Source organism: Sarcophilus harrisii, chromosome 5, assembly GCF_902635505.1.
Source record: "Sarcophilus harrisii chromosome 5, mSarHar1.11, whole genome shotgun sequence".
NCBI lineage: Eukaryota > Metazoa > Chordata > Mammalia > Dasyuromorphia > Dasyuridae > Sarcophilus > Sarcophilus harrisii.
In genome coordinates this window covers 64,974,856-65,002,243 of record NC_045430.1, presented here as the reverse complement: position 1 = coordinate 65,002,243, position 27,388 = coordinate 64,974,856, and the positions used below count along the sequence as shown (strand labels likewise).

The following is a 27,388-nucleotide window of genomic DNA, read 5'->3' as shown; positions in this document are numbered from 1 at the left end:
TTCTACTTCAAGAAGCTTTCATTACAGTACAAAGAACAGCAATGTATATTACATGTGTAAAAGGACTTTCTCCTATAAGCAACCTTTAACCAAGAGTAAAGGTCACTCATAGAGGAGGGCAAACAAAACAAAACTCTGCAATTTAAATTTCGATTATTAGTACTGCTACATCTTTCCTCAGTATACCTTTCTTTCTACTTACATAGCCACCTCCCTAATTCTGTCCTTTGTCCTAATTACAGAGAGCCTAGACAATTGCAGTTGCTCACTAATTTGTCTGGTTTTACTGTCTCAAGCCTTTCTCCATTGCAGTCTATTTTCTACAAAATCCTTAAAAGATATTCCTGAAGTGTAGGTCTGACCATATCAATGTGACACTCTTTCAATCTCTCCCCTTCCTCACCCTAATAAACTCCAGTGGTTCCCTATCAATTCTTGGAACAAATATAAACTCCATTATTTGGCATTTAAATCTTTTCACAACTTAGTCCACTCTTACCTTCTCGTCCACATCACATACTACTCTATTTCACACACACACACACACACACACACACACACACACACACACACACACACTAATAGTCAGCAAGGCTGGCCTTATTATTTCTCACAAACAATACTCCATTTCTAGCACCTGGGTCTTTGTACTGGCTATTCTCTAGGCCAGATTTATGTTAAAACTCATTTCAAATATCATTTTCTACATGAGGCCATTTCTGGTGGTGACAGCCAGTGTTGCCTCTGCCAGGCAGTTATATGTGCTCTGTATGTTTACTGTATATACCTTTATGTATGCATGTTGAATCCCTCAATAGAATGTAAGCTTCTAGAGAGCAGGAATTATTTAGTTTAGGTCTTTATGTCTCTATCACCTGGCATTTCATAGATGTATGATTGAATTGATTGCCAATTTAACCAACATTTTATCTTCACCTAGATGTTAATATGAGAAATTGATTTTTTTTAGGTTTTGCTTATTATAAAAATGAATTTAGAATTAAGATATAATTATATTCAAATATAAAATTATCAAAGAGTACAGGATTTTTAAGAGTGTTTTATTTGGAATCACTATAATTAAGATAAATTTTTGGCTAAATATATTCTCTGACCTTTTAACATGTTTAAATAACTTTTTGCTTTGCATTAAGCTATGGTACCTGAGGCCACATATAATCAGAGAATAAATCTGTTAACAAAAGACAAGGCTGTAAAACTCACAGGACTTACTTTAAAAAAATTGAATATGGCTTACATAACTTCCACAGAGACAACGTAAAATTATGAAATAACTTTCAACTTTATTATTTAAAAGAAGGATAAAAAATGTGTTGTGGCCATATATTACATTTCTCTCTCTCTTTTTTTTTTTATAGGAAAATGAGAGCTACAGAAATTCAGTTTAGCTACTTGGTTCTAAAACTTGTTCTTTAATCATCTGAATAAACATATCTAAAATGAAGCAGGTATTTTAAATCTTAATAGGGAAGAAAATCCCCCCCCCAACAAAACTAGTTGATAATGGAGAACAAAATTATCAAGTATTGTTATTGCTAAATTCCTCATCAAACACTATTGATAAACAGCCCTTCATTTATTTATTTATATTTATGCATGGCGATGAAACACAAGTAAAACATGCCAAACAAAAACTGATCTATAAAGGAAGCAATTTTAAACACCAATAGGTATGTTTAAATGCAAAAAGAAGTTTATCAGAGTTCATAATCTGCCTTTCTAAAAACAGAGAACGACTAACACATATATCTTGCTTTAAAAACTGTCCGATAAAACACTCACCAATTTGTTTACAGATATGTTTATAATAAAGAATTTTACAAATGACTACTTCAGACAACTAACAAAAGAGTGAAAAGACTGGGCTTTCCATAGTCTAACACACTGCTTTCCTTCTGAGGAAGGACAACATAAAAAGAACCTGATAAGTTGAGAATGAAAAAAGCTAAGACAGCAGTCAACTTTTTACTTCCAATTCCTGCTACGACATAAATTCTTTATATTTCTTAATTAATTGACTATAAAGTAATGGATATATTTTAAACTATGTTGGTAAAAATATACAGTAATTAAAGTTACATTTGAATCTATTTCAAATATTCATTATAACCTGACTGTAACATTTTAAACTGAGAAAAGCACCAAAACCATTTTCAAAGGCTTACCTCTTGTAAGGACGTATTATTTATATCGAGGACCCGAATAGTCCTTTTAATAGGCAGGAAACTTCCAATTTCATCATGAGCCACCATGCTTTACCAAATTTCACTTACAATCTTTTGAAATAATCCACATGAGATCCGGGTCTACAAAGAATGACTATGGAATCAGGAGTGGTTTCCACCTAAGCGTTCAGCCACCCTTATCTGCCATTTGCCCAAGCTTCTGGCTATGCTAATGCTCACAGCCTCACTGACTTCAGGGAGTTCAAAGCACAGGAACCTTTAGGAGGAGGGGCGGCGGCAGCAGCCCCAGCAAACTAGCTTAATAGGCTGGCTCCAGGAATCACATGACATGAGTTAACTGACAGCTGCTGGCACACCTAGGCTGCTCAGTTTTCTCAGTAGGAGAAAATCCTTTATAGCAGACGTTTGGAATGTCTATAGTTATTTCAATGAATATTTTCTTATTCTGTAGAAGTTACTAGACTTGGGTAGGGTGGATGCATAACTAAAAATGATCCAGTATAGTTGCATTATAATGAAGGATTTTAAAATGCTTTCAATGTAACTCATCACCTTTCAGGCCCTTCCACATTTCCTTAATTATTAGTTTCTTCCCCATTGTAGGTATTTTATTTAAATTGAGAAACATACCAAACAAAAAAAGAACCTTTCTAGGGTACAAAGAACATTAAAAAGAGATTTGTATATGAAACTATATTTACTGGCTATCTTGGAATGCTCAGCTCTCCCTTTGGCTTACTTTAAGAGTCAAGTCAAATCTCATTTTTTATAAGAGGCTTCTTTTCTATGCTGGAAGACCCTCCCCTTCCCTCATCCTATCCCTTACCTGAGATTATTTTCTATTTGCATAATATGTACCTTGTTTGTAAAGTTTATATATCAACCCCATTAGAATGTGAGGTCCTTGAAGGAAAGATCATATTTTCAACCTTTCTATATTCAGTGCTATCCAGTACATAGTTTGTTGATTTTTTTTAAAAGAATGTACAAAACTTGTGTACCTTTCAGAATTTTCTTATACTTTTTCATATATAACTTTAAATGCTTCATTATATTTATTTTCCTTTTAATCTTATATTTACTAATAAGTAAATGAGAAGCACTTATTAGATACTGCAGTGAAAGTGACAAATATTTCTCTCAATCTCTGGAGATACAAATATTTAAAGTAGAAAAGATTTGCCTTCAAGGAACTTGCATTCTATTGGGGAGAGACAAAATATTTTTGCTCAGTCCTCAAGGAATTTGCATTCTAATAGGAGTGGTGGTGGCTAGGGAAGTCACAACAATAATTAAATGGGATAAGGCAATCCACAACACACACCTTTTGATAGCAGTGATTATAGTTCTTAGGAAGAGGAGTGGAAAGGGGTGGAATACTCATGTGGCAGAAAAAGGCCAGTGTGAAAATGAGTCTCAGATACTAGGGAGTACAAAGTCTATTGGCTTGGCTTTCTCCCAGACGTGACCTCAAGTGGTCTGGTTCTGAGCAACACATCACAGAGCTTGTCTGTAAATTGCATATCCCACCAGAAGAGTGTAAACTCTTGATTTTAGGAGGTTGAATTTTTATATTATATTTGTAATATATACACAATACACTATAACGAGGTTTTTACTAGCTGCTGGCTAATTGTTACTCAAGATGAGATAGGATATTGAAGGAACCGAAAGAAAAATTGATGCACTTTTTCTTCTCTGATACTGCCCCCATCTGGTCTTATTGGTCTCCTTGCTCTATGCCTTTCATCACGGTAAATACTTTCCATTCTGCAAGTCAAACCAATGTTTCTAAAGCACAAGTCTCACTATGTCATTCTTTCTAGTCAATAAAGTCCAGTGGCTCCCTCCAGTGGCCTAACTTTAAGATAAAATATAAAATCCTTGGCTTTTTAAAGATTGGTCTCTTCCTACCTTTTTAGTCTTCCATCTTATTCTATTCCTGATACTCTACAAATTAGTTACTCTGGTATTACAAAAGATATTCTATCTCCTGATTCTATGTATTTACAATGGCTGTCCTGCCCGGAATTCTCTCCCTTTTTATCTCCATTTCTGGGGTTATTTCAGGTCTCAATTTATGTTAGTCCTTTCCCTCTAGGATTATCTCCAATTTATTCTGTATATTTCCTCTTTATCCAAGTTGTTTGCATGTTGCCTCCTCCATTAGATTAACTCCTAGGGAGCAGATACTATTTTTGTCTTTCTCAGTATCCAGAGGGATAAGCATAGCATTTGTCACACAGTAGGTGTTTAATTACTTGTTGAACTGTCTATACTACACACTAAGGATATAAACCTTTTACTAGACAGAAATAACATATATACAACTAAGTATAATACAAGGGAAGGAGTGACAGCCACTGCTGTAATTATCACGGATCAGATGAATAATGGTGTCTGATATTGGAATATTGCAGGGGGTTAACATGTTGATAATTGTTGTAATAAAGTTAATAGCCCCTAGGATAGAGGAGATCCCTGCTAGATGGAGTGAGAAAATGGCTAGATCTATGGATGCTCCTGCTGGGCAAGACTGCCCGCTACAGGTGGGTAGACTATTCATCATGTTCCAGCGCCTGCTTCAACTGTTGAAGATGCCAGGAGAAGGAATGATGGTGGGAGCAGTCAGAAACTCATGTTGTTCATTTGGGGAAATGCTATATCTGGGGCTCCAATTATTAGTGGTACTAATCAGGCAAAGTCTCCAATTATAATAGGTATTACTATGAAGAAAATTATTACGAAGGCATGGGCTGTGACGATTACATTGTAGATTTGATCATTGCAGATCAGAGTTCCAGGTTGGCCAAGCTCTGCTCGGATGAGAAGACTTAGGGCTGTACCAATTAAGCCTGCTCAGGCACTGAATAGTAGGTAAAGAGTTCTGATGTCTTTGTGGTTAGTAGAAAAAAGTAATTGAGTAAAGAAACCAAAGAAAGAAAATCTGAGAAAAAAACTGGAAAATGGGGGGAGGGGGTGTTAGAGAAGCCTTTCAAGAAAGAATTAGTATTTGAACAGATTCCTAAAGGAAGATTCTGAAAAGCAAAGGAACAGATGAAGAGGGAAATACGTTTTGCCAAGAATGTATAACAGGTAAAATGAAGATATGTGAGAAAGGGCTGGAAAGGTAGATGAGAGTCAGGTGGTAGAGATTTTAAATCCATAATAAAGAATTTATATTTGATTTTAGAGGGACCATGGTGCCACTGTTCTAGGTCCTAGGAGTTCTGTGCCTTAGGAAGATAATTTGAAGGTTGTTGAGTTAGGATATGCTATCAGAAAGATTACTTTAGCAGTTTTGTAGAGGATAGACTGGAGATGGGAAGGCTGGAGTTTACAAAAAATCTAATCAAAAAAGTGATTGATGAAGGCTTTGAGTGGGTATACAAATATGTGAATGGAAAAAAGGAAATAAATGTGAGACATGCCCTTTATGGAAAATTAATCACTGTAGGGAGAAAAGAAGGTTCATATCCTACCACTTAGCATCCCATGGGGGCAAGATTTTATGGAACTTACAAAGGACCTTCTCACATTTAACTGTTTTCAATTTTTGTTTGTTTTTAATTAACTATCCAATCTTCTTGATATAGCCAGTATTAATAGAAAAAATGGGGGAAAACTACACTATTCTCAGTGACTACTCCCTCGCTTCCCTCAAAAGTAGTATTTCTGTGCTTTCTATAATAGCATGGGAGTTTGTGAAACCATTGTTATATAACTATTGTAGGTGTGTATTTACATAGAAGAAAGGGGATTCCTTTAGTTGATTTGGTGTTAATTCTGACTCACTGAATGTGAGTCCTTATTTAACCCCATAAAAGAAAGTCCACAGAGGCCTCTAAGTGGACAGGTTTTATGATTTCCCTGGTGTATTTCTAAGGGAAGGAAGAGTTTTGGCAGTGGGCTAGGGAATATTGTATGAATAGTAGTACAAGGAAAGCATTGGTAGCAACTTAGATCCTGGGACTGATTACATACCAGAGGCTTAATGAGTTCTTAGTCATTTTGCTACAGATGACCTTGATGTGTGATAAGGATTAGTTGACTCTGATAGAAGTATCTGTGCTCTGGCTCTGATGTTACTGGTGCTGTTCCAGCTAATCATTATCATCGAACATTTGGAGATCTATTCTGAACCTCAAAAATGTGGTAACACATACCACATGGGCTAGATTGAGATTGTAACTTGATTATTTAGGCTAAATGATGGGAGTGGGAAGAATAATAACTTTGGAGCTTTTGGCTTTTGGGGAGCTTTCTGGCTGTTTTTTTAAAATACAATTTTTCTTCTTTTTCTTTATGGTGATTCTTTCAGGGGAGGAAAGTGCTATGATCTTTTTTGCTTCTTAGTACTACCTATACCAGGAGGATTATGTAGTTAAAAACCTTAAAAGCATTCAAATGGTGGCAGATTCTCTAGGGGCTCAAAGAGGATTTTGACATAATGGTGGGGTATATCAATTCCTTCCTTTCTCCTCCAGCATGGATTAGGTTCTATTTACCCTAAGTGGTCACAAAGCCATGATTTTATTGGAACAAGTTTCAAATCTATGCCTTTCTTTTTCTTTTGTTTGCTTTTGTGTGTGTGTGTGTGTGTGTTTTTAATGACAATTGGGGTTAAGTGATTTGCCCAAGGTGACAGCCAGGAAGTGTTAAGTGTCTGAAATCAAATTTGAACTTGGGTCTTCCTGACTTCAGGGCTGGTGCTCTATCTACTACACCAACTAGCTGCCCCTTTATGCCTTTCTTAAGAAAGTATCCTGGTGACTTCTGGCTTTGTTGATGTGGTTTCCCGATCACCTGAGGGATATCCACCTACATTCTACAAACTTGGGTGGATTCTTGATGACCATGAGTCACCACACCCAGAGATGACCAGGTACATTTCTATATGGAGATGCTTCCTCCAACCTAAGTGCTATGGCATATTCTCGTTATGTTAGGGCTAAGTAAACCTTTTGTTAACTGTTCAATGACCTATGATGATCTCATTTTGCTCCTAGATTGAATGTTAACCCCAAAGGGCATTGTTGTCAAATCAATCTGTATAGTTCATTACATATTGTCTTCTTCCCCAACACATGCATATACACACAGATACTTCTGAGGAATATACTGTTTCTCTTCAATATCAATGTATGTGAATTCTGTCTTATCTTTCTTGAGCCCCAATTCCCACACTTATTTTCCTATCAAGCTACCTCAGGCCAAGTCCTGGGTGAAGCCAAGGTAGCTGGAAAGAAAAGAGTAACATTTGATCCCTCCTCCTAGCATTGGACTGGTACTTTGGAACAGAAGAGTCAAACACTTGCCCACAATAGTTCAGAATGTATCAGGAACCAGATTAAAATATTATTGGAAAATATTATAAATAAAAAATACAATAGAACATATACAATGTTAATAGTTTTTTCTAAGTGAATATAGCCTTTCCTGCCTTACTGTGATGGAAGGGATGAATAATTTAATGAATCTATATAAACTGTGCCACACAAGGTCACCCAAGATGGACAGATCATAGTAGAAAGTTCAGATGAAAGGTAATCCACTGGAAAAGGAAATGATAAACCATTCCTTTTTTTTTTTTTGCCAAGAAAACTCCATAGACAGTATTAAAATGATAAAAAGACATGATATCTGAAGGTAAGCCCCTGAGGTCAGAAGGAGTCCAACACATTACTGGGGGAGGAACAAAAGCCAACTACAACTACAGAAAGAATAATGCAGCTTGGCCAAAGCCAAAGGGAAACTCAGCTGTGGGTGTGTCTGGTGATGAAAGAAAAGTCCAGTACTGTGAAGATCAACATTCCACAGGATCCATGAACCAAGTAAGATAAATTGGATATGGTAAAGTAGGATTCGAAAAAGATTAAACATTGACATCTTGGACATGAATACATTTAAATGGATGGGAATAGATAAATCTAATTCAAGCAATTATTACATATGTCAGTGTGAGTAAGAATCTCTTATAAGAAATGCAGCAGCCATCATAGTGTACAAAATAATGAAAAAAGCACAACCAGGTTATAATCTCAAAATAACAAAATGATATTTGTTCCAGTCTGAGGCAGACCATTTAACATCAAAGTAATACAAATCTATGCTCTGACCACTGATATTGAAAAAGGCCCAAATTGCTCAATTCTATGAAGATCTACAACATCATCTAGTAGAAACATCCCCAACTGTCACATTCAACATAAGGGAATTGGAATGCTAAAATAAGAAATAAAAAAATAATTAGAATAAGAGAACTTTGGCCTTGAAGTACAAAATGAAACAGGTCATTGCACTCTTTTTTTTTTTTTTAAGTTTTTTATTTTTTCAAATACAGAGAAAATTTTCAACATTCACCTTTGCAAAACCTTGTGTTCCAAATCTTCCTCCCTTCCACCCCTTCCCAGACAGCAAGCAATATAATTAGGTTAAACATGTGCAATGCTTCTAAACATATTTCCATATTCATCATGCTGAACAAGAAAAATCAGATAAAAAAGTAAAAGAAAAAAATGAGAAAAAAAAACCAAGCAAACAACCAACAACAAAAAAGGTGAAAATACTATGACTGATGTACATTCTGTTTCCATAGTCCTCTCTTTGGATAGTGGATGGCTCCATCACAAGTCTATTGGAATTGCCTTGAATCACCTCATTGTTGAAAAGAGCCAAGTCCATCACAGTTGATCATCACATAATCTTGTTGCTGTGTGCAATGTTCTCTTGGTTCTACTCATTTCACTTAGCATCACATGTAAGTCTTTCCAGGTTTTTCTGAAATCAGCCTGCTCATCATTTCTTATAGAACAATAATATTCCATTTGGGGAATGGCTTGTAATCTTATAAATTTGAATCAATTCTCTATATATTTTAAAATTGAGGGCTTTATCAGAAACACTAGGTGTAAAATTTTTTCCCCAACTCTCTGCTTCCTTTCTAATCTTGACTGCTTTGATATTGTTTGTACAAACTCTTTTTAATTTAATTTAACCAAAATTATCCATTTTGCATTTCATAATGTTCTCTAATTTTTCTTTCACCATAAATTCCTTCCTTCTCCACAGATCTGAGAGGTAGACTATCTCTTGTTCTAATTTAGAGTAGTGGACAATATTGAAATCAGACTCATTATATAGGTTGTAAGCCAAAGGTGGAATTTAGAGTAGTGGACAATATTGAAATCAGACTCATTATATAGGTTGTAAGCCAAAGGTGGAAAAGCTCTATACAGTCAATTAAAAAATTCAAAATTCAATTAAAAAACCAGAATTTAAGGCTACTGGGAGAAATACCCACAATTTCAGATATGTAGGTGATGCCACTTTGCTGGCAGAAAGTAATGAAAATTAAGAAGCTTTTTGATGAGAGTGGAAAAGGAGAGTGCAAAAGCTGGTTTGAAGCTCAACATTAAAAAAAAAAAAAAAAAAAAAGATTATGACAAGTGATCCCATCACTTCCTGGAAAATAGAGGGGAGAAGAACTGGAAGCAGTGTTAGAATCTTTATTCTTGGGCTCAAAGATCATTCAGATGGCAGCTGTAGTCATGAAGTTAAAAGATTCTTGTTTCTTGGAAGGAAAGTTATGGCAAATCTTTATAGCATACTAAAAAGCAGAGACATCATCTTGCTGTCTATATAGTCTTATAGCTATGTTTTTTCTAGTAGTCATGTATGACTGTGAGAGTTGGACTGATAAGGAAAGCTGAACACTGAAAAATCACTGCTGCCAAATTGTGGTACTTAGAGAAGACTTTTGCAAGTCCCTCAGACATCAAGTAGATCAAATCAGTCAATAATTGAAAAAAGTTAATTCAGAGTATTCATTTTAAAGGGCAGCTAGATGGTGCAATGGATGAAGTACAGTGCTTGGAATCAGACTCATCTTCAGTTCAAATTCAATCTCAGACAAGTCATTTAACCCTATTTACCCACATTTCCTCATCTGTAAAATGAGCTAGAAAAAAAAAAAATGGCAAACCATTTCAGTATCTTTGTCAAGAAAACCCCAACATGGGGTTATGAAGCGTCAGACACAACTAAAACAATGCAACAGCAACAACATTCATTGGAAGAGCAAATGCTGAAGCTGAAATATCGTGACCACATAAGTATGGCTGACCTCAGTGGAGTCTAGGACTCATTGGAAAAGATCCTGAAGTTGAGAAAGAGTGAAGGCAAAAAAAAAAAAGGGGGGGAAGGGGAGGAGGGACAGCAGAGAATGAGATGGATAGATGATGTTGTCAAGGAAACAAAGAATATGAGCTTGGACAGACTTCAGGAGATATTATGGGGCCTGGTGTACTATGAGTCATGGAGTTGGACATAGCTGAACAAGAAAATGAATATAGAGCCCACAGGGATCCTATAATTTAGTGACCCATTTCTGTCTGAGTTTGACATCACTGCTCTGGATCATGTTCCTGATCTCTAATCTATATCACAATTTTGATCTTTATACTGTCTTCAGGTCCCCAAATGAGTTAAACAGGCTTCTGTGAGATTTCTAGGGAACTGAATCACTTGGGTAATAACAATTGAAGTTTATAAAGAACTTTCTTATGACCATCCCATAATTATTCCCATTTTATAACAAAAACACCAAGAGAAGCAAAGACTCAGAGAAGGCAGTGACTTATTAAATCATACCAATTAATAGTAGTTTTAAGCATCTATGATGCACCAAGCATTTCACTAAACATTGGTGATAGTCAATCACAGGAGACATGGAAACATAAAAGTATATGATCAGAGGGGCACTAGCAAATTGGGGAAGACCAGGAAAGATCTCATGGAGTTACAGCATTTGTACTGACCTTTAAGTAAGCGAGGGATTCTAAGAAGTGGAAAGGAGCAGATTCCAGACATGAAGTATGCTTGTGCAAAGGCACAAGACAGGAAATGAATTGCCTTCTCTGAGGAGGACACTTTGGCTGGGCTTTGAAGTGTGTCAAAGAGCTGTAAGTAGGAGTAGTTTTAAATATCAGACAAGTATTTTATTTTTGATTCTGGAGGCAATAGGGAGCCATTTGAGTTTACTGAGTAGCCATGGTGACATGATCAGACCTGCATTTTGGAGTGTGAAGAGGCTTGAGGCATACTGACCCACCAGCAGGATACTGGTATGAGGTGCTAAGGGCCTGTACTAGGATATCAGAGGGAAAAAAGGGGGGTATATTTAAGAGATATGGCAAAAGTGAAATTGGTCAACCTTGGGAACAGATTGGTTATGAGGGTGTGAAACAGTGGGGAATCCAGGATGATTCTAGATTGTGAGTCTGAAGTACTGGGTAGATTACCCTCTACAATAATAGGGAAGGCAGAAGGGAGAAGGTTTAGGAAGGAAGATGAGTTCAGTTTTGGACATCCACTTGGATTTAAGATGTGTGCTGGATATCCAGTTTGAGATGAAAAGTCAGAAGTGATTGGGGGGCAGAAAAGGTAGCTTTGAGCCATGAGCATAGAGATGGTAATTAAATCCATGGGAACTGATGAAATCATTGAATTAAATAATTTATAGAGAAAAGAGAGTACTCAGAATAGATCCTTGAAGGAACACCTATAGTTAGAAGTTGTGATATGAATCAATCACAAGCATTTATTATTAATTACCTATTATATGCCAGGAGACACAAAGACAAAAATGAAAAAATTCTTACTTCCAAGAAGTTTTCATTCTACTGGAGAAGACAGATATATAAGTCAATATACAATATATACAAAATCAAGACAAAATAATATTAGGAAGCACCATGAGGGAGAAATAGATCAAGAAAAAGTGGAGCTATTAAATTTTTGTCAGTATTCCCAGTGCCTAGCACATAGTAGGTGGTTGATAAATGCTTAATTATTCTTTATTGATGCTTCCAGTTTTAAATTCTATGATATCCCAAGTTAGGTTATTTCAAAGGTAAGGGGCAAACCTAATAGAACACACCATAAAAAACACAATCAGCTGAAGGTCTTTCCTGGATGGCTTATCCCCACACCTTCACTATTACATTCTCCATTACATCACTGTTTCAAGAGAGTCTGCCTATAACACAAGATGTTTTCTTTAAAAATAATATATGCCTATATAAGATTCTTGATCTTCTTACTAAGAATGATAAAGCTGCTAGGGCAACCCTAATTTTTTTTTTTAATTGAAGCTTTTTATTTTCAGCAACCCTAATTTCTAACGACAAAATTGTGCAAGACAGAGACAAACTTGGCTCTTATTACAGTGAAGAACTCTTCTTTGCTCCTCACCAAATATTGTATTCATTCATTTGTAAATCACTGCACATGCAGTTCTGAACCCCACTTAGTATCTTACAGCACCTACCCAACTTCATTACTACAGAAATTGTATGGTGTAGACTTGCCTCTTTTCAATAATGAGGTGATTCAGGCCAATTCTGATAGACAGGTGATGAAGAGAGCCAGGTGCATCCAGAAAGAGTACTATGGGGACTGAATGTGGGTCACAATATGATATTTTTCATCTTTTTTATTTGCTCGATTTTTTGTTTTCTTATTTTTTCCCCCTTTTTGATCTGGTTTTTCTTGGGCAGCATGATAAATGTGGAAATATGTATAGAAGAATTGCACATATTTAACATATATTGGATTGCTTGCTATCTAAGTTGGGGGGGGGGGGGAGGAAGGGAGAGAAATTTGGAACACGAGGTTTTGTAGGGATGAATGTTGAGGACTGTCATTGCACGTATTTTGAAATGAGAAATTGTGTGGTGATAGCGCTGGGCACTGTCTCCAATATTTTTGGGTCTCACTGTCTTCTATCAGTGAAAGGTTTAGATGCAGTGACATGTAAGACTCCTTCTAGCTCCAGCTTTGAATTTTGCAGAACCTGACATGCCAAATCCTATTTTCATTCGTGAGGGTATGATTTAAGGTTCACAAAGGACCTGCTTTAAAGTCCAATTTAATTCTTTCATTAAACTGTCGCTGATCACTCCAACCATACTCTAAGACTCTTATAATACTAGTCATATACCTCAATTTGGCACTTACCCTTCTACAGATTTACTGTACATAATATTATCCTAACCAGGATCATAATGGAAAAAATATGGGGTCTAGGTTCAACTTCTGACTCAATTTATGCTCACTGGGTTGATGGAAAAGTCTCACTCTACTTCTCTGGGTTTTATTTTTTTTTTCCTCTGTAAAACTGGAGGAGGGGGGAGGGAATTGGACTAGAAAAGATCAAAGATTCCTTTTTTGGGGGGGGGACTGTCCTTTTCCCTTTTTTATACCTTATTTCTTTTATTATTGATTTGTTTTCCCTTTATTTTCTAAGATGCTTTTAAAGTCTATATGTATGAGTCATACATATGACTCAACCATATTATGAAAGGTGGTATAAAACAGCAGATAAAAGGCTGACTTTAGAGTAAGAAAGAGGCTGGGTTCAGTTCTACCTGTTACATACTAGTTGTGTAACCATGAGTGAATTACTTAAAACTCAGAGAGCACCAGAAAACTAAGAATATAAAGTATAGGCAAAATGACACACACATCAGAATAAGGAATTTCCATACCATGGTCTCTCCATATCATTTAAATCAGAGATCTTGACCAAATGATACTATGCCATTTCACATTGATCACATGTCATTAGTATTTGTCAATGTTTTGAAAGAAAACACCAATATAAAGTTATTACAAGATGCAAATTTGACAGTAGACAATAATATGGACTATTTGCTTCCTATAGAACTGTTTCATATAATACCATGTTTTGTTAGAATCGAATAACCACATTGGAAGGAATAAATCTGTACCATCTTATTTTATTATTAATTGATTTGTGTATTATCTCCAGAACTAGACTACGAGTACTTTGAAGGCAGTAAGTACAATGAAGCAATCATCCTTCCTTTATTCTTGATGTTTATTAAACTTGGACTTTCCATTATTATCTTAGGTGCTTATATAAAGAGGAATGAGAAAACCTATTCCATTGGTGAGAAAAGGACTGAAGAAATTTGTAGAGTCAAAAATAAACTTATTTTAAGGTTATTCAAATAGTATTTTCAAAAAAAAAAAAAAAAGACAATTATAAGACCCATTAAAATAAATAACTGATTTTTAATTAAGAAATTGCTATATATCTGGCACTGAAGGAAAAGGAAATTCTTTTTTTATAATCACAAGATAATACATTAGCTGTGTGCTCCTGGGCAAGTGAATTAAGCTCTATTTGCTTCAGCTTCCTCACTTAGATGACAGTGATATCATTGGGGAAGCCTATGTTTAGTAGTTAGACACTAGAAATTAAAGTACATTTCGTAGGAATAAGCGTCTAGAAGAGAGTCAGAAAGTGCTGTTCATAGTAAGCTGAATGTCAAGAAAATAGAAACTATATCTTTAAACATTTTTTTATTTATTTCATTAAATATTTCCTAATGACATGTAAAAAATTAACAACCAAATTTTAATATTAAGAGTTCCAAATTCCCTTCCTCCGTCCTCCTTGAAAAGGTAAATAATTTGATTTCATTTATACATGAAATCACGTAAAAAACATTTCCACATTAGTCATGTTGCAAAAGGAAAAACAAGCAAAATAAAAGAACAAAAAAAGTTTAAAAAGTATGTTTCAATCTTCATTCAGGGTTCGCTATTTCTTCTATGTTTTGTTGCATGATTACGTATGTATAACCTATGTCAAGTTGCTTATCATTTTAAGGAGGGGATAAAAGAAGAAGGGATGATTTATGTAACTCAAAATTTTTAAAAATGGATATTAACATAATAGAAAAAATAAAATATCATTCAGAGTATATCACCTCTCTCTGCAGGGAGACAACATTTTTCATGACAGATCTTGTGGATGTCTTAGATGACTGTCTTAATCAGAGTAGCCAAGTCTTTCACAGTTGCTCATTAAATAACATTGCCATCATGTACAATGTTTTCCTCGTTCTGCTCACTTCACTTTGTATGAGTTCATATAATCTTAAATCATCCTGCTGGATATTTCTTTGGGCATAGTAACATTTCATCACAATCATATATTACTTCTTGCCCAGCCATTGCTTATCTGACAGGCATCTCCTTAAATTTCAATTCTTAGTCACCACAAAAAAAGAGCTGCTATAGTTATTTTTGAACAAATAGGCACATTTTCCTCTTCTAATATACTGTGAGTTGTTGGCCCATGCCTAACTTCTGCCAAACTGCTTCTCTCAGCAATTTTTTAAATCACCTGTTGATTAAAAAAACTCTTCAGATCTTTGGGTTTATCAAATACTAGATTACTCTGGCAATCTACTATGTGTATTGTGTATATAATTTTAATGAGGAAATTTGGCTCAGAAGAATAGATATATAAATATATCTTCCTCCCTTTTTGGATTGTAAGTATGAAACATTTCTACATGATTCACACCTATGATAATGCAATTATAAGAGAGCATATAAGCTGGGAGCCTCAGCCAGAGTCAGAGCCAGAGAAGACAAAGGACTGGAGGAAGGAGCTCAAGTCTCAGAGCCAAGGAGAGAGATTCATTCCATTTTTGGTCAGGCTCCTGGTGGCTCTCCTGGGGGACTCAGACTCAGAGCCAGATTCATTCACTCCATCTCACAACACTGTGGTGGCAGGCTCTCCTCCTTCATTTTCCCACTGAGACCAAGGCTTGTCAGAGCCAGAGATAGACTCAGTAGGCTTGGAGAGAGATTCCGAAGGGACACAGAGACAGATTCACTGCATCATCCACCTTTGTGGTGGCTGGAGGCTGAAAGAGCACAAGCCCTCGGACTCAGAGAGATTCATTCTATCTTCATCAGTCCCGTGGTGGCTGGCCAGTCTTCCTGCTCCCCCCACTGAGACCAAGGCCAGTCTGAAAGGCTCCAGAAAGATGGCCAGGGCCCCAGGCAAGGAAACTAGATTGTGAAGGAGATAATAAAAGACTTTGGACTTTAACACCAGGCTATTCTTGTGGTGATTACAGAACTGAAACAAAGGATGCTCCAAGACCTCAGAAAACCAAACAGGAACACTACAATGCATTAAGAAAGTGATTTCTCAGTTAAAGAGTTCAAATGTTTTAGTTGTAAAATAGAAAAAAATATAAATATATATAATTAAAATTGCTTTTAAGAATGGAAAGCTCCATTTACAGTTTACTTTTCTGTAGACTCCCCAACATTGCCTATTTTTTTTTTTTTTTATCATTTTTCTATCATTATGTTATTCTTTTATTGCAGGTGAAATGAAATTTCCAGGTTGTTTACTTTTCATTTATCTTATTATTAGTAATGTGGAATAATCTTTCATTTGGTTGTTAATTGAGAACTGTTTGTTTACAAGATTATATGATGATCAACTAAGATGGTCTTGGCTCTTTTCAACAATGAGATGATTCAGGAAAATTCCAATAAATTTGTGATAAAGAGGCTATCTGCATCCAGAGAGAGGACTATGGGGATGAATGTGGATCACAACATAGTATTTTCACTTTGTTGTTGCTGTTTGCTTGTTTGTTTTTTCTTTCTCATTTTTCCTTCTTTGATCTGATTTTTTTTTTTTTTTTTTTGGCAGCATGATAAAAGTGGAAATATATTTAGGAAAATTGCACATGTTTAAATTATACTGGATTACTTGCTGTCTAGGGAAGAGGAGGAGGGAGGGAGGGAAATCTGGAACATAGGGTTTTTCAAAGTTGAGTGTTGAAAATTATCTTTACATGTATTTTGAAAAATAAAAAGCTATTTTTTTTCAGAGAGAGAGAGAGAGAGAGAGAATTGTTTGTTTATATTCTTTGACCACTAAACCATTGGAGATCAGCTCTTGGTCTTATATTCTATTCCATGTATAGCTTAGGTATCAGACCCTTACCAGAAATAGCTAATATCAAGACATTAATTGCCCCGACTCTTCCTTCTTTTTCTAGATACACTGATTTTTGAACAAGAATACTTTAAATGTACTACCTAGCTTAAAAAAAAAAAAGATGAAATCACTTTCCCTAACTATTCAGAAAAAGAAGGGTTCGTAAAACATGTATCTTGGAACTTATATTTCAAAAAGCAAAAGACCTGGGATTGTATCCAAGAATAGCTTATTCGGCAAAGTTAAGTAGAATCATGAATAAAAAATAATGGATATTTTATTAACTGAAAGACTTTGAAGTATTTGTAACAAAAAGAATAAGAACTCAATGGAAAATCAACATCAGGAGAAATATAAGGAAATTAAAATAAAGACTAATAAGGGAATGATTAAGGTCAAACTATTTACTTAAAATATGAGTATATTACTAATAATAGTAATTATTAGGTATTAATAGCAATAAGTCTTAAAACTCATTAGAGAAATAGTTTGAAAGAAAGGTTGGAGCTCAGTTGAGTATGATGAGCTAATTCTAAAAAACGAAATTGGGTAAGAAAAAATTAAAAGGAGAAATTACAGAGGAAACAATACATCTGAAGAGGTATAGAAATCTTCTAAACTTCTAGAGAGATGAAGAAACAGAGGGAATTTGTAGGGAAGGGACTTTTAGAAGGGCACATAGGTTAAGATTAAGACGGCAGGATGAATAGATAAGATGATAGGTAGGGAGGGACTTTTAGAGGATGGGTAAAATAAAGGTAAAGGATAAAAGGTAAAGGCAAGAGAAAAGATAATAGAGACAGGATTAAAAGAGAGGTTGAGAGGAAAAGAGTGAGTAAAAATAAGTGGGTATAGACCAATATTAAACACATTTACCAAGATAAGGTCAAAATGGATATATGAGAGATTTTACAAAAAAATTAGATGATTATAGAACATATTATTTATCAGTCTTATGCACAAAAAAAAATTATGAATAAACAAGAGATAGAGAGCAATTAGGTATAAAATGGACAATTTTGATTACATGAAATTAAAAAGGTTTTATGCAAATAAAACAAATCTAGCCAAGATCAAAAGGAAAGCAGAAAAAAAATTTTTTGGGGGAGGTGGTTCTATCAGAAAAAGTTGTCATATCTAAAAAAAAAAGTAAAATCTTTAAGAATACAAGCCATTCCCAACAGATAAATGACCAAAAGATATAAACAGGCAGTTTTCTGATGAAGAAATTAAAATATTTTATAGGCATATGAAAAAATGCTCTAAATTATTACTTATTAGAGAAATACAAATTAAAATAAGCTTGAGATATCATTTTACACCAATCAGATAGGCTTAAATGATACAAGGAGAAAGTGATCAATATTGGCGGGGATGTGAAAAACTTGGAAGATTAATTCATTGTTGGTGGAATTGTGAAATGACCCAATCATTTCAGAGTACAATCTGAAATTATGCCCAAAAAGTTATTAAACTAACAATACTCTTTGACTCAGTAATACTATTACTTGGGCCACTTTCAAAGATAATTAGGGAAAAGTGAAAAGAAATATATGTTCCAAAACATGTGGTAGCAAAGAACTGGATGCTCATGAATTAGGGAATGACTTAACAAATAGGGATATGATTTTATGGAATACTACTGTGTTATAAGAAATAATGAGCTCAATGATTTTAGAAAAACATGAAAGGGCTGGCATAAAAATAATTCAGAGTGAAATGAGCAGAATCAAGAGAACACCGTATATAACAGTAATATTGTTTTAAGAACAACTTTGAACAAATACATTAATTTGAATATTATAAATACCCAAATTAGCTAAAGGGCATATGAAAAAAGATACTATCTGTATCCAGAGAAAGAAGTGATAAACAGAAGTATATATAGAATAATTTTACATAAAAATACATGTATATATATACATATACATACACACATATTTACACAAATATATACACATACACACGCATCTATTCGTATTTAAGGATAACCAATTCTACAGGTGGGAGGGAAGGAAAAAGAAATTGAAATAATTTTATTGTTATTTTAAAGCAAAAGCAAATTGTGCATAGTAGATTTGCAATTTCGTATGCAACCATCTTTTTATTATACCATGTGATGGTGATGCTTTTCTTATTTCATAAATTAAAAATGCTATCAAGTATTAGGGTTTATAAGAAAGCCAGGCTGACAACTGACAAACACAGATGAAGAACTTTGGTCAAAAAACAACCTGACTCATTTTACTTCCTGAAGGTAAACATTCCCCTTTGTGTTTTCTTTAAGATAATAATGGCAATAAGGACACACCTTGAGAAAGACAAACATTATGTTCTTTTAAAAATGAATCATTTAAAACCTAATAAAATAGTAAAGGTGGATTTACAACTGAGTATAATAAAACTTTAGTTAAGAAAAAAATGAAACAATCATAGTTCAATGATGATTGCCACTTAAGAGGAATATTAAATTACAATAAAATAAATGTTTAATTTCTTGTTATATGGTTTCTAAATAATACACAAAAATAAATAGATCATGTTTCATTATTTACTCAAAACAGTCAACATTTTTCTTACATGCTATTTCAGTATAATAATTATTCAATGTAATGTTTACGTTATTATAGTTACACTGAAAACTGCAAGCTATTTTCACCTTTTTGGCTTTTAAACAATTCCAATAGGTAGGTGGTATAGTGGATAGAGTGTCTGAGAGTTAGGAAGACCAAGTTAAAATCTAGCTCAGATATTTACTTATAGTGAGGTCATGAAGAGTTGGACAAACTGAAAATGACTGACCAATTGTAATAGCACATTTTTTTCTTTCATTATTGGAGGTACCTTTTCCTGTCTTGCTTCTCCTCTTCAACCCTTAGGGAATCAGAGGAAGAACGCATTCAGGAAAATCAGGACTTTCCATTTGGCCTGGAGATGAACTTTCTTTTATGTGTTATCTCCTTCAGAGTAATAGTTTTTAAGAGCATGACCTATCCCTCTCTGTTTATATATTGTTGAGTCATTTCACTCTTGCCTGACTTTTTATGATCCCACATGTGTTTTTCTTGGCAGAAAAACTGGAGTAGTTTGCCTTTTCCTTTTTCAGTTCATTTTATAGATGAGAAAACAGGATTAAGTGACTTGACCAGGATCATAGGGCTAATAAGTGTGTGAGGGTAGATTTGAACTGAGGAAGATGAATCTTCCTGATTCTAGGCCAGGCATTCTATCTACTGTGCCACCTAGTTGCTATCTATCTATCTATTTCCTTCCTTCCTTCCTTCCTTCCTTCCTTCCTTCCTTCCTTCCTTCCTTCCTTCCTTCCTTCCTATTTATCTATATCTCCTCTTTTTAATTCCCTATCTCTTCATTTTCTTCCTGTCTTTCCTCCCTTCCTTCTCTTTTTTCCAGTGTATAGAGAGGTGAGCCTAGTGTTCAGAACTTCTTGCCCCTGACTACAGAGTCTTAACTGTTCTAGACTTCATTTTCCTAATCTGTGAAATGAAAGGGGTTAAATTTAATGGCCTCTAAGGTTTCCTACAACTTTAAAACTTATAACTTTATATGTGTGAAGTCCCACATAGAGTTCCACATACAAACAAAATCACAGATCCTTCACTCCCATATTTTTTCTTTCATGGAACTCAAAATTTTGTAAAATGAATGCTAACAATGGTTTTGACATGTAATAAAATAGTATTAAAAAAAATAAAATACTATTAAAAGAAAAAGTAATTCTATATTACTTTCAGCTGAAAATTTGATGTCAAAATTTTTGATTCACCAGTTGCAATACTACAATAATGTAAAATATATCAAAAGATGAATTATCTATCACTGTAGGAACAGAGATTTCAATTTTTCAAATGTAATAGGCTAAAAATTGCAAACAAGCCCACAATTAAGAATGCTGACTCATATAAGAACAGAATTAATCATTGCACTGAAGAGTAACTTTACCCTGAAAACAGATGAACAATTCTGAAAAAAAAATCTCAACTAGTTTTAGCTAAGATTCATCTTTGCCTGTGGCCATTGAGCTTACAATGAAAATAACAAATTAGGTAACTTGATTTATGTTTTTTCCACAAAAGGCTTTCATGAAATATTTTAAAAAGTTTTTTCGTTTTTGCTCTAAGCAGAACTGTAATTTTATCAATGTAGAATTTCCTCTACTTGAAAAGCAGAATTGTCCAGATGGAAAAAGACAGAAATTTACTGAAGAGATGAGCTCCTTAAAGAGTTGGCCAAATGGAAAAGAAGGTACACAAGTTCACAGAAGAAAATTATTCCTTAAAAATTAGATTGTGGGGAGGAAGGGGCAGCTAGTTGGTACAGTAGATAGACTACCAGCCCTAAAGTCAGGAGGACCTGAGTTTAAATCTGGCTTGAGACTCTTAACACTGCCTAGCTGTGTGACCCCAATTGCCTCAGCAAAAAACAACCAAAAAAATCCAATAAAATCAAAAATGGAAAAAAAAAAAAAAAAAAAAAGAAGAAGAAGATGCCAACAATTGGCTTCTGTCTCCTTTACCAATTTATAGCCTTTGAGTTGATTAGGGCACTGAAAATTTAAATGACTTCTCTAAAATCACAATGGTCAATTATGTCAGAGGCAAGAGTTTAATCCTAATTTTTCTGACTATGAAGACTAACTCTCTTTCCACTAGGGCAAGGCAAGTTTATTCTTACAAGTAAAACAGTGTTATAAAATTTCCAGGTCTGTCTCTGTCTTCTCTCTCTCTCTCTTACACACACACACACACACACACACACACACTTAAAATTATATCTGGTAGTTATAATAGGAAAAATGAAAAAGAGATCTGATAAATTACCCCAAATCCAGAAGGGTATAAAGGTAAAATCATACGGTTTTTTAAAAAAAAATTAATATATTATTTTTTAAAATTACATGATAAATACCCTTTGATCCAGCAGTGTTACTACTGGGATTATATCCCAAAGAGATTATAAAGAAGGGAAAGGGACCTGTATGTGCACGAATGTTTGTGGCAGCCCTTTTTGTAGTGGCTAGAAACTGGAAACTGAATGGATGTCCATCAGTTGGAGAATGGCTGAATAAATTGTGGTATATGAAAATTATGGAATATTACTGTTCTGTAAGAAATGACCAACAGGATGATTTCAGAAAGGCCTGGAGAGACTTACACGAACTGATGCTGAGTGAAATGAGCAGGACCAGGAGATCATTATATACTTCAACAACAATACTAGATGATGACCAGTCCTGATGGATCAGGCCATCCTCAGCAACGAGATCAACCAAATCATTTCTAATGGAGCAGTAATGAACTGAACTAGCTATACCCAGAAAAAGAACTCTGGGAGATGACTAAAAACCATTACATTGAATTCCCAGTCCCTATATTTATGCACACCTGCATCTTTGATTTCCTTCACAAGCTAATTGTACAATAATTCAGAGTCTGATTCTTTTTGTACAGCAAAATAATGTTTTGGTCATGTATACTTATTGTGTATCTAAGTTATATTTTAATATATTTAACATCTACTGGGCATCCTGCCATTTAGGGGAGGGGGTGGGGGGGGGTAAGAGGTGAAAAATTGGAACAAGAGGTTTGGCAATTGTTAATGCTGTAAAGTTACCCATGTATATATCCTGTAAATTAAAGGCTATTAAATAAAAAAAAAAAAATAAATAAAATAAAATAAAATTACATGATAAAAACAATTTTTAGTCTCAAGTTCTCTCTCTCCCCCCTCCCTGTCTTGCCCCTGCTCTACTGAGAAGTAAAGCAATTTGATAAAGTAAAAAATATGCTTTAATCTGTATTCAGACTCAATTAATTCTTTCTTTGGAGATGGATAACATTTTCCCTCAAAAGTCCTTCAGAATTATATTGGAGCATACTGCTGAGAATGACTAAGTCACAGTTGATCATGTAGTATTGCTGTTACTATATACAATGCTCTCCAGGTTCTGCTCATTTCACTTTACCTCAGTTCATATAAGTTTTTCCAGGTTTTTCTAAAAATCCTGCTTATTATTCTTTATAGCATAACAGTATTCTATCACAATCATATACAACTTGTTCAGTTCCCAAATGATAAAAATATATATATTCACACACACATCTTTTTCCTTTTTGGTTTTTTATCTTTGGTATATAGACTTAGAAGTGGTATTACTTGGTAAAGATTATGCATGCCCTATAGATATAGTTCCAAATTGCTCTACAGAATAGTTGAATCGATATACACATTCAGCCAACAACGCACGTGTCTTAATTTCCCCATATTTCTTCCAACATTTGTCATTTTCTTTTTCTGTCAAAATAGCCAATCTGACAGGTATAGGATAGTACTTAAGAGTTATTTTAATTTGTGCTTTTCTAATCAATAGTGATTTAGAACATTTCTAATGATTATATATAGTTATGATTACTTTGTCTGAAAACTGCCCATTCATAACCTTTGACCATTTATATATATATATAATTGTATTTTATTTATTTTTTGCTGAGGCAATTGGGGTTAAGTGATTTGCCCAGGGTCACATAGCTAGAAAGTGTTGTGTGTGACACCAGATTTGAACTCAAGTCATCCTGACTTCAGGGCTGGTGCTCTATTCACTATACCAACTAGCTGCCCCCCTTTGATCATTTATAAACTGAAGAATGGCTCCTACTTTTATAAATTTTAACTTAGTTCTCTATATATCTGAGAAATGAGACCTTTATCAAACAAACTTGCTATAAAACTTTTTTTTTCCAGTTACACTAACCTATTTCCCTCCATACTATCTCCCCCATTTATTCTACTCTCTCTCCTTTCACTCTGTCCATTCTTAAAAATGTTTTGTTTCTGATTTTTATCTCTCTTAATATGCTTTCCTTTCTATGAACAACCACCTTTGCCTTCTCCCCACTCCCAACCTTCTGTCTCCTTTCCCACCTACTTTCCTGTATGGTATGATATATTTCTGTGCCCAAGAGAGGGTATGTGTTATCACTCTTTGAGTCAATTCCTAGGAGAATAAGGGTCTCGTGTACCTGCTCTCCATCTCTCCCATCTTCTTCTTACTGCAAAAGTTCTTTCATATCTTTTATGTCAGATAACTTCCCCATTCTATTTCTTCCTTTCTCCTTTTCTCAGGGTATTCCCCTTCCTCACCACTTAATTTTTTTTTATAATCATCCCCTCATATTCAGCTCATACCTGTATCCCCTGTCTAAGTATATATTCTAATTGCCCTAATTAACATGGAAGTTTTTAGAAGTTACAATGATCATTTTCCCAATGTAGGAATATAAATATTGAATCCCTTATGATTTTTCTCCCTTTTACCTTTTCAGAATTCTCTTGAGTCTTTTATTTTAAAGTCTAATGTTTTATTTAGTTCTAATCTTTTCATCAAGTAGGGTTAAAAGTCCTCTTATTTCAATAAATATTCATTATCCCTCGCCCCCTGAAGAATTATACTTAAGTTTTTCTGGGTAGGTGATTTTTGATAGTAATTCTAGCTCTTTTGCCCCTAGAATATTATATTGTAAGTGCTTTGATCCTCTAATGTAAAAACTTCCATATTTTGTGTTATCCTGATTGTGGCTCTACAATATTTGAACTGTTTCTTTCTGGATGCTTATATTTTCTCTTTGACCTAAGAGCTCTAGAATTTGGCTATATCAAACTTTTCATTTTGGGATCTCCTTCAAGAGGTGATTAGTAGATTTTTCAATTTCTGTTTTAGCCTCTGGTTCTAGAATATCAGGACAGATGTCCTTGATAATTTATTGAAAGTTAATGTCTAGGCACTTTTTTTTTTTTTTTTGATCATGGCTTTCAGGTAGTCCCATAATTCTTAAGTTATCTATCTTGAATCTATTTTCTAGATCAATTATTTTTCCAATGAGATAGTTCATACTGTCTTCTATTTTTTCATTCTTTTGACTTTATTATTTCTTGATATCTCATGAAATAATTAGCATTCCCTGGCCCAGTTTTCATTTTTAAGGAATGATTTTCTTCTGTGTGCTTTTGTACTTTCTTTCCCATGTGATCAGTCCTATTTAAGGAATTCATCTCTTCAGTAAATTTTTATCTTTTTCTATCTGGACAATTCTGTTTTTCAAGGTATTCTTCTCTTCTTAGGATTTTTATACCTCTTTTCTTTTACAATTTGGCCTACCCTGTTTTTTAAAGTGTTGTTTCTTCATTCTTGTGTGTGTGTGTGTGTCCTTTACCAAACTGTTGCCTTTTTTTTTCATAACTTTCCTCACTCTCATTTGTCCTCTCAATTTTTTCTCTATTCCTCTTTCTTGACTTTTAAAATCTTTTTGGAGCTTATCCATGATCTGAAGGAATTAATATTTTTCTTTGAGGCTTTTAGATGTAGCAGTTTTGACTTTATTATCTTCTTCTGAGTTTGTATTTTAATCTTCCCTATCAACACATTAACTCTCTATAGTAATTTTTTCCTCTACTATTTGCTCATTTTTCCAGCCTATTTCTTGACTTTTTACTCTAAAGTGTGGCTCTCCACTCTGAAGTGAAGGGGTCACTGTCCCAAACTTCAGGTTTTTTGTGTACATGTTTTCAGAGAGAATTCTGGGGACCAATAAGTTTTTGGTTTTTCCAAGATGGAATGGCCTAGGGAAAAGTATATTTACTTCTCTTCTGGCCTGTGCTCTGGTCTATAAGCAACCACAAACACTCTTTTCTACAATGGAATTATGAACAGGGTCCCCTGCAGCACCAAGCTCTGATGTGCTATTCTTCCTCCTCACCCTGGGACTGTAACCTGGACCCAAGTATGGGCAATGCAAGATTCTGCACCTTTTATGCAGTAAAAGGACCTCTATAATTTCCTTCTGATCAGTTGTCTAACTACTTTAAGAGATTCAGAAACTACCATTGTTGCCATTGATTGTTACCCCCAAGACCTACTGGAGATTTACTGACATGTAGTCTCTATTCTCACCCCATTGCAAGAGACCTTACCTACTAAATTGTCTTGGGCTGGAAAATTGTTTCACCTCAATCTTTCGTAGGTTCTGCTACTCCAGAATTTGTTCTGAGATATTAAAGTTTGTTTGAAGGGGTTTTGGGGAGAGCTCAGGCTAGTCCTTGTCTTTTCTCCACTATCTTGGTTCAACTCCCTTACAAGTGAAATATCTGAAAATATTAAATTCCTAATTAATATGTTTTAAGTGCTACAAAAATTTTTTATTTCTAAAATGCACAAATTTTAGAGAATATATTTACAAAATTGATTTGCTGCAACCAAACATGTTCGCTATCATTTGTCAAGCTCATCTAGACCTGGATGGGCAAGTGCTGGGTTTGCTTTCAGTAAATATTATATGCATATATAAGTATCATTTAATCATTTAAAGCTCAATATTCCTTTGCTATCTTTATTTTGGTTTTAGATAATGATATTCAAAAAGGAAATGTCTAATTACAAAATAAGACAGAGAGAACTTATATTACGCAGGAGGAATCTTTGATATCATTATTCCAAGTTTGTATCTTACAACATGTTAATAAAATGTTATTTGAATATGTTCAAACATTCAGATATAATCATTAAGACCATAAATTATAGAAAAAATTGTTGAACTGCTTTGGTTAAAGAGTTTCTTCACTGTGAGATCCTGAAAACTACAGATCCAGACAGGATTTGTATTTTTATATTTATTTACCTTAGCAAAGACACATAAACTAGAAAATCAGTTACCTTAAGATCCAGACTGCTAAGACTTACAACATCATCATCTTTTTCTCTTCGTTTTCTTTTCTATAAAAAGAGAAAAATTCATTTAGATTCTCAAATTTCATAAATCTTTTAATAAAGGGTTAACACTTAAAAACAAACAATTCCACATAACCTGAAAAGTCATATAAAAAAAGAGTGAAGTTGCACAATTACAAATATACTCTTACACATAAAAATTTGGGAAGCAAGTCATAAGAAAATATGGTTTTCTAAAATAAAAGCTAAAATGGCAGGATAGTTTAGTGAACAGAAAGCTCAGAATCAGGAAGGCCTTGATTTCAGTTCTTTGATTCAAGTTGACTGTGTAACCATGAGTAAGCCCCTTAACTCTCAATTCTCTAGGATTATGCAACTCTATGACTATAGTTTGCAGATGAGCTTAACCTGCATTGAAACTAGAGGTTTAGTGTTTATGTCTTAATAACAAAAAGCAGAAAGGGGAAAAAAAATGGCAGGCTTAATTTATTTACCTGGATAAATATTACTTCTAATAGTGTTTTGCTACCATCCGCCTGAATAAGCTGAATATACAGACATACAGTGTTTTGTCATTTTGTACAATGTTTTGTTTAG

The 27,388-nt window shown here is 34.4% G+C and overlaps 1 protein-coding gene across 2 annotated transcripts in view; it reads right to left on the bottom strand.

Moving 5' to 3' along the window:
* NET1 (neuroepithelial cell transforming 1) overlaps positions 1 to 27,388 on the bottom strand; it is a 70,993-nt gene that overhangs the window by 15,802 nt on the left and 27,803 nt on the right. The window contains exon 3 of one of the 2 annotated variants that reach the window (XM_031939797.1): positions 26,777 to 26,836. In XM_031939797.1, the coding sequence (XP_031795657.1) occupies positions 26,777 to 26,836 (60 nt within the window). Of the gene's footprint in view, positions 1 to 2,186; positions 2,436 to 26,776; positions 26,837 to 27,388 lie in introns of those variants that run through there. The other variant, XM_012550837.2, reaches the window with a different exon arrangement.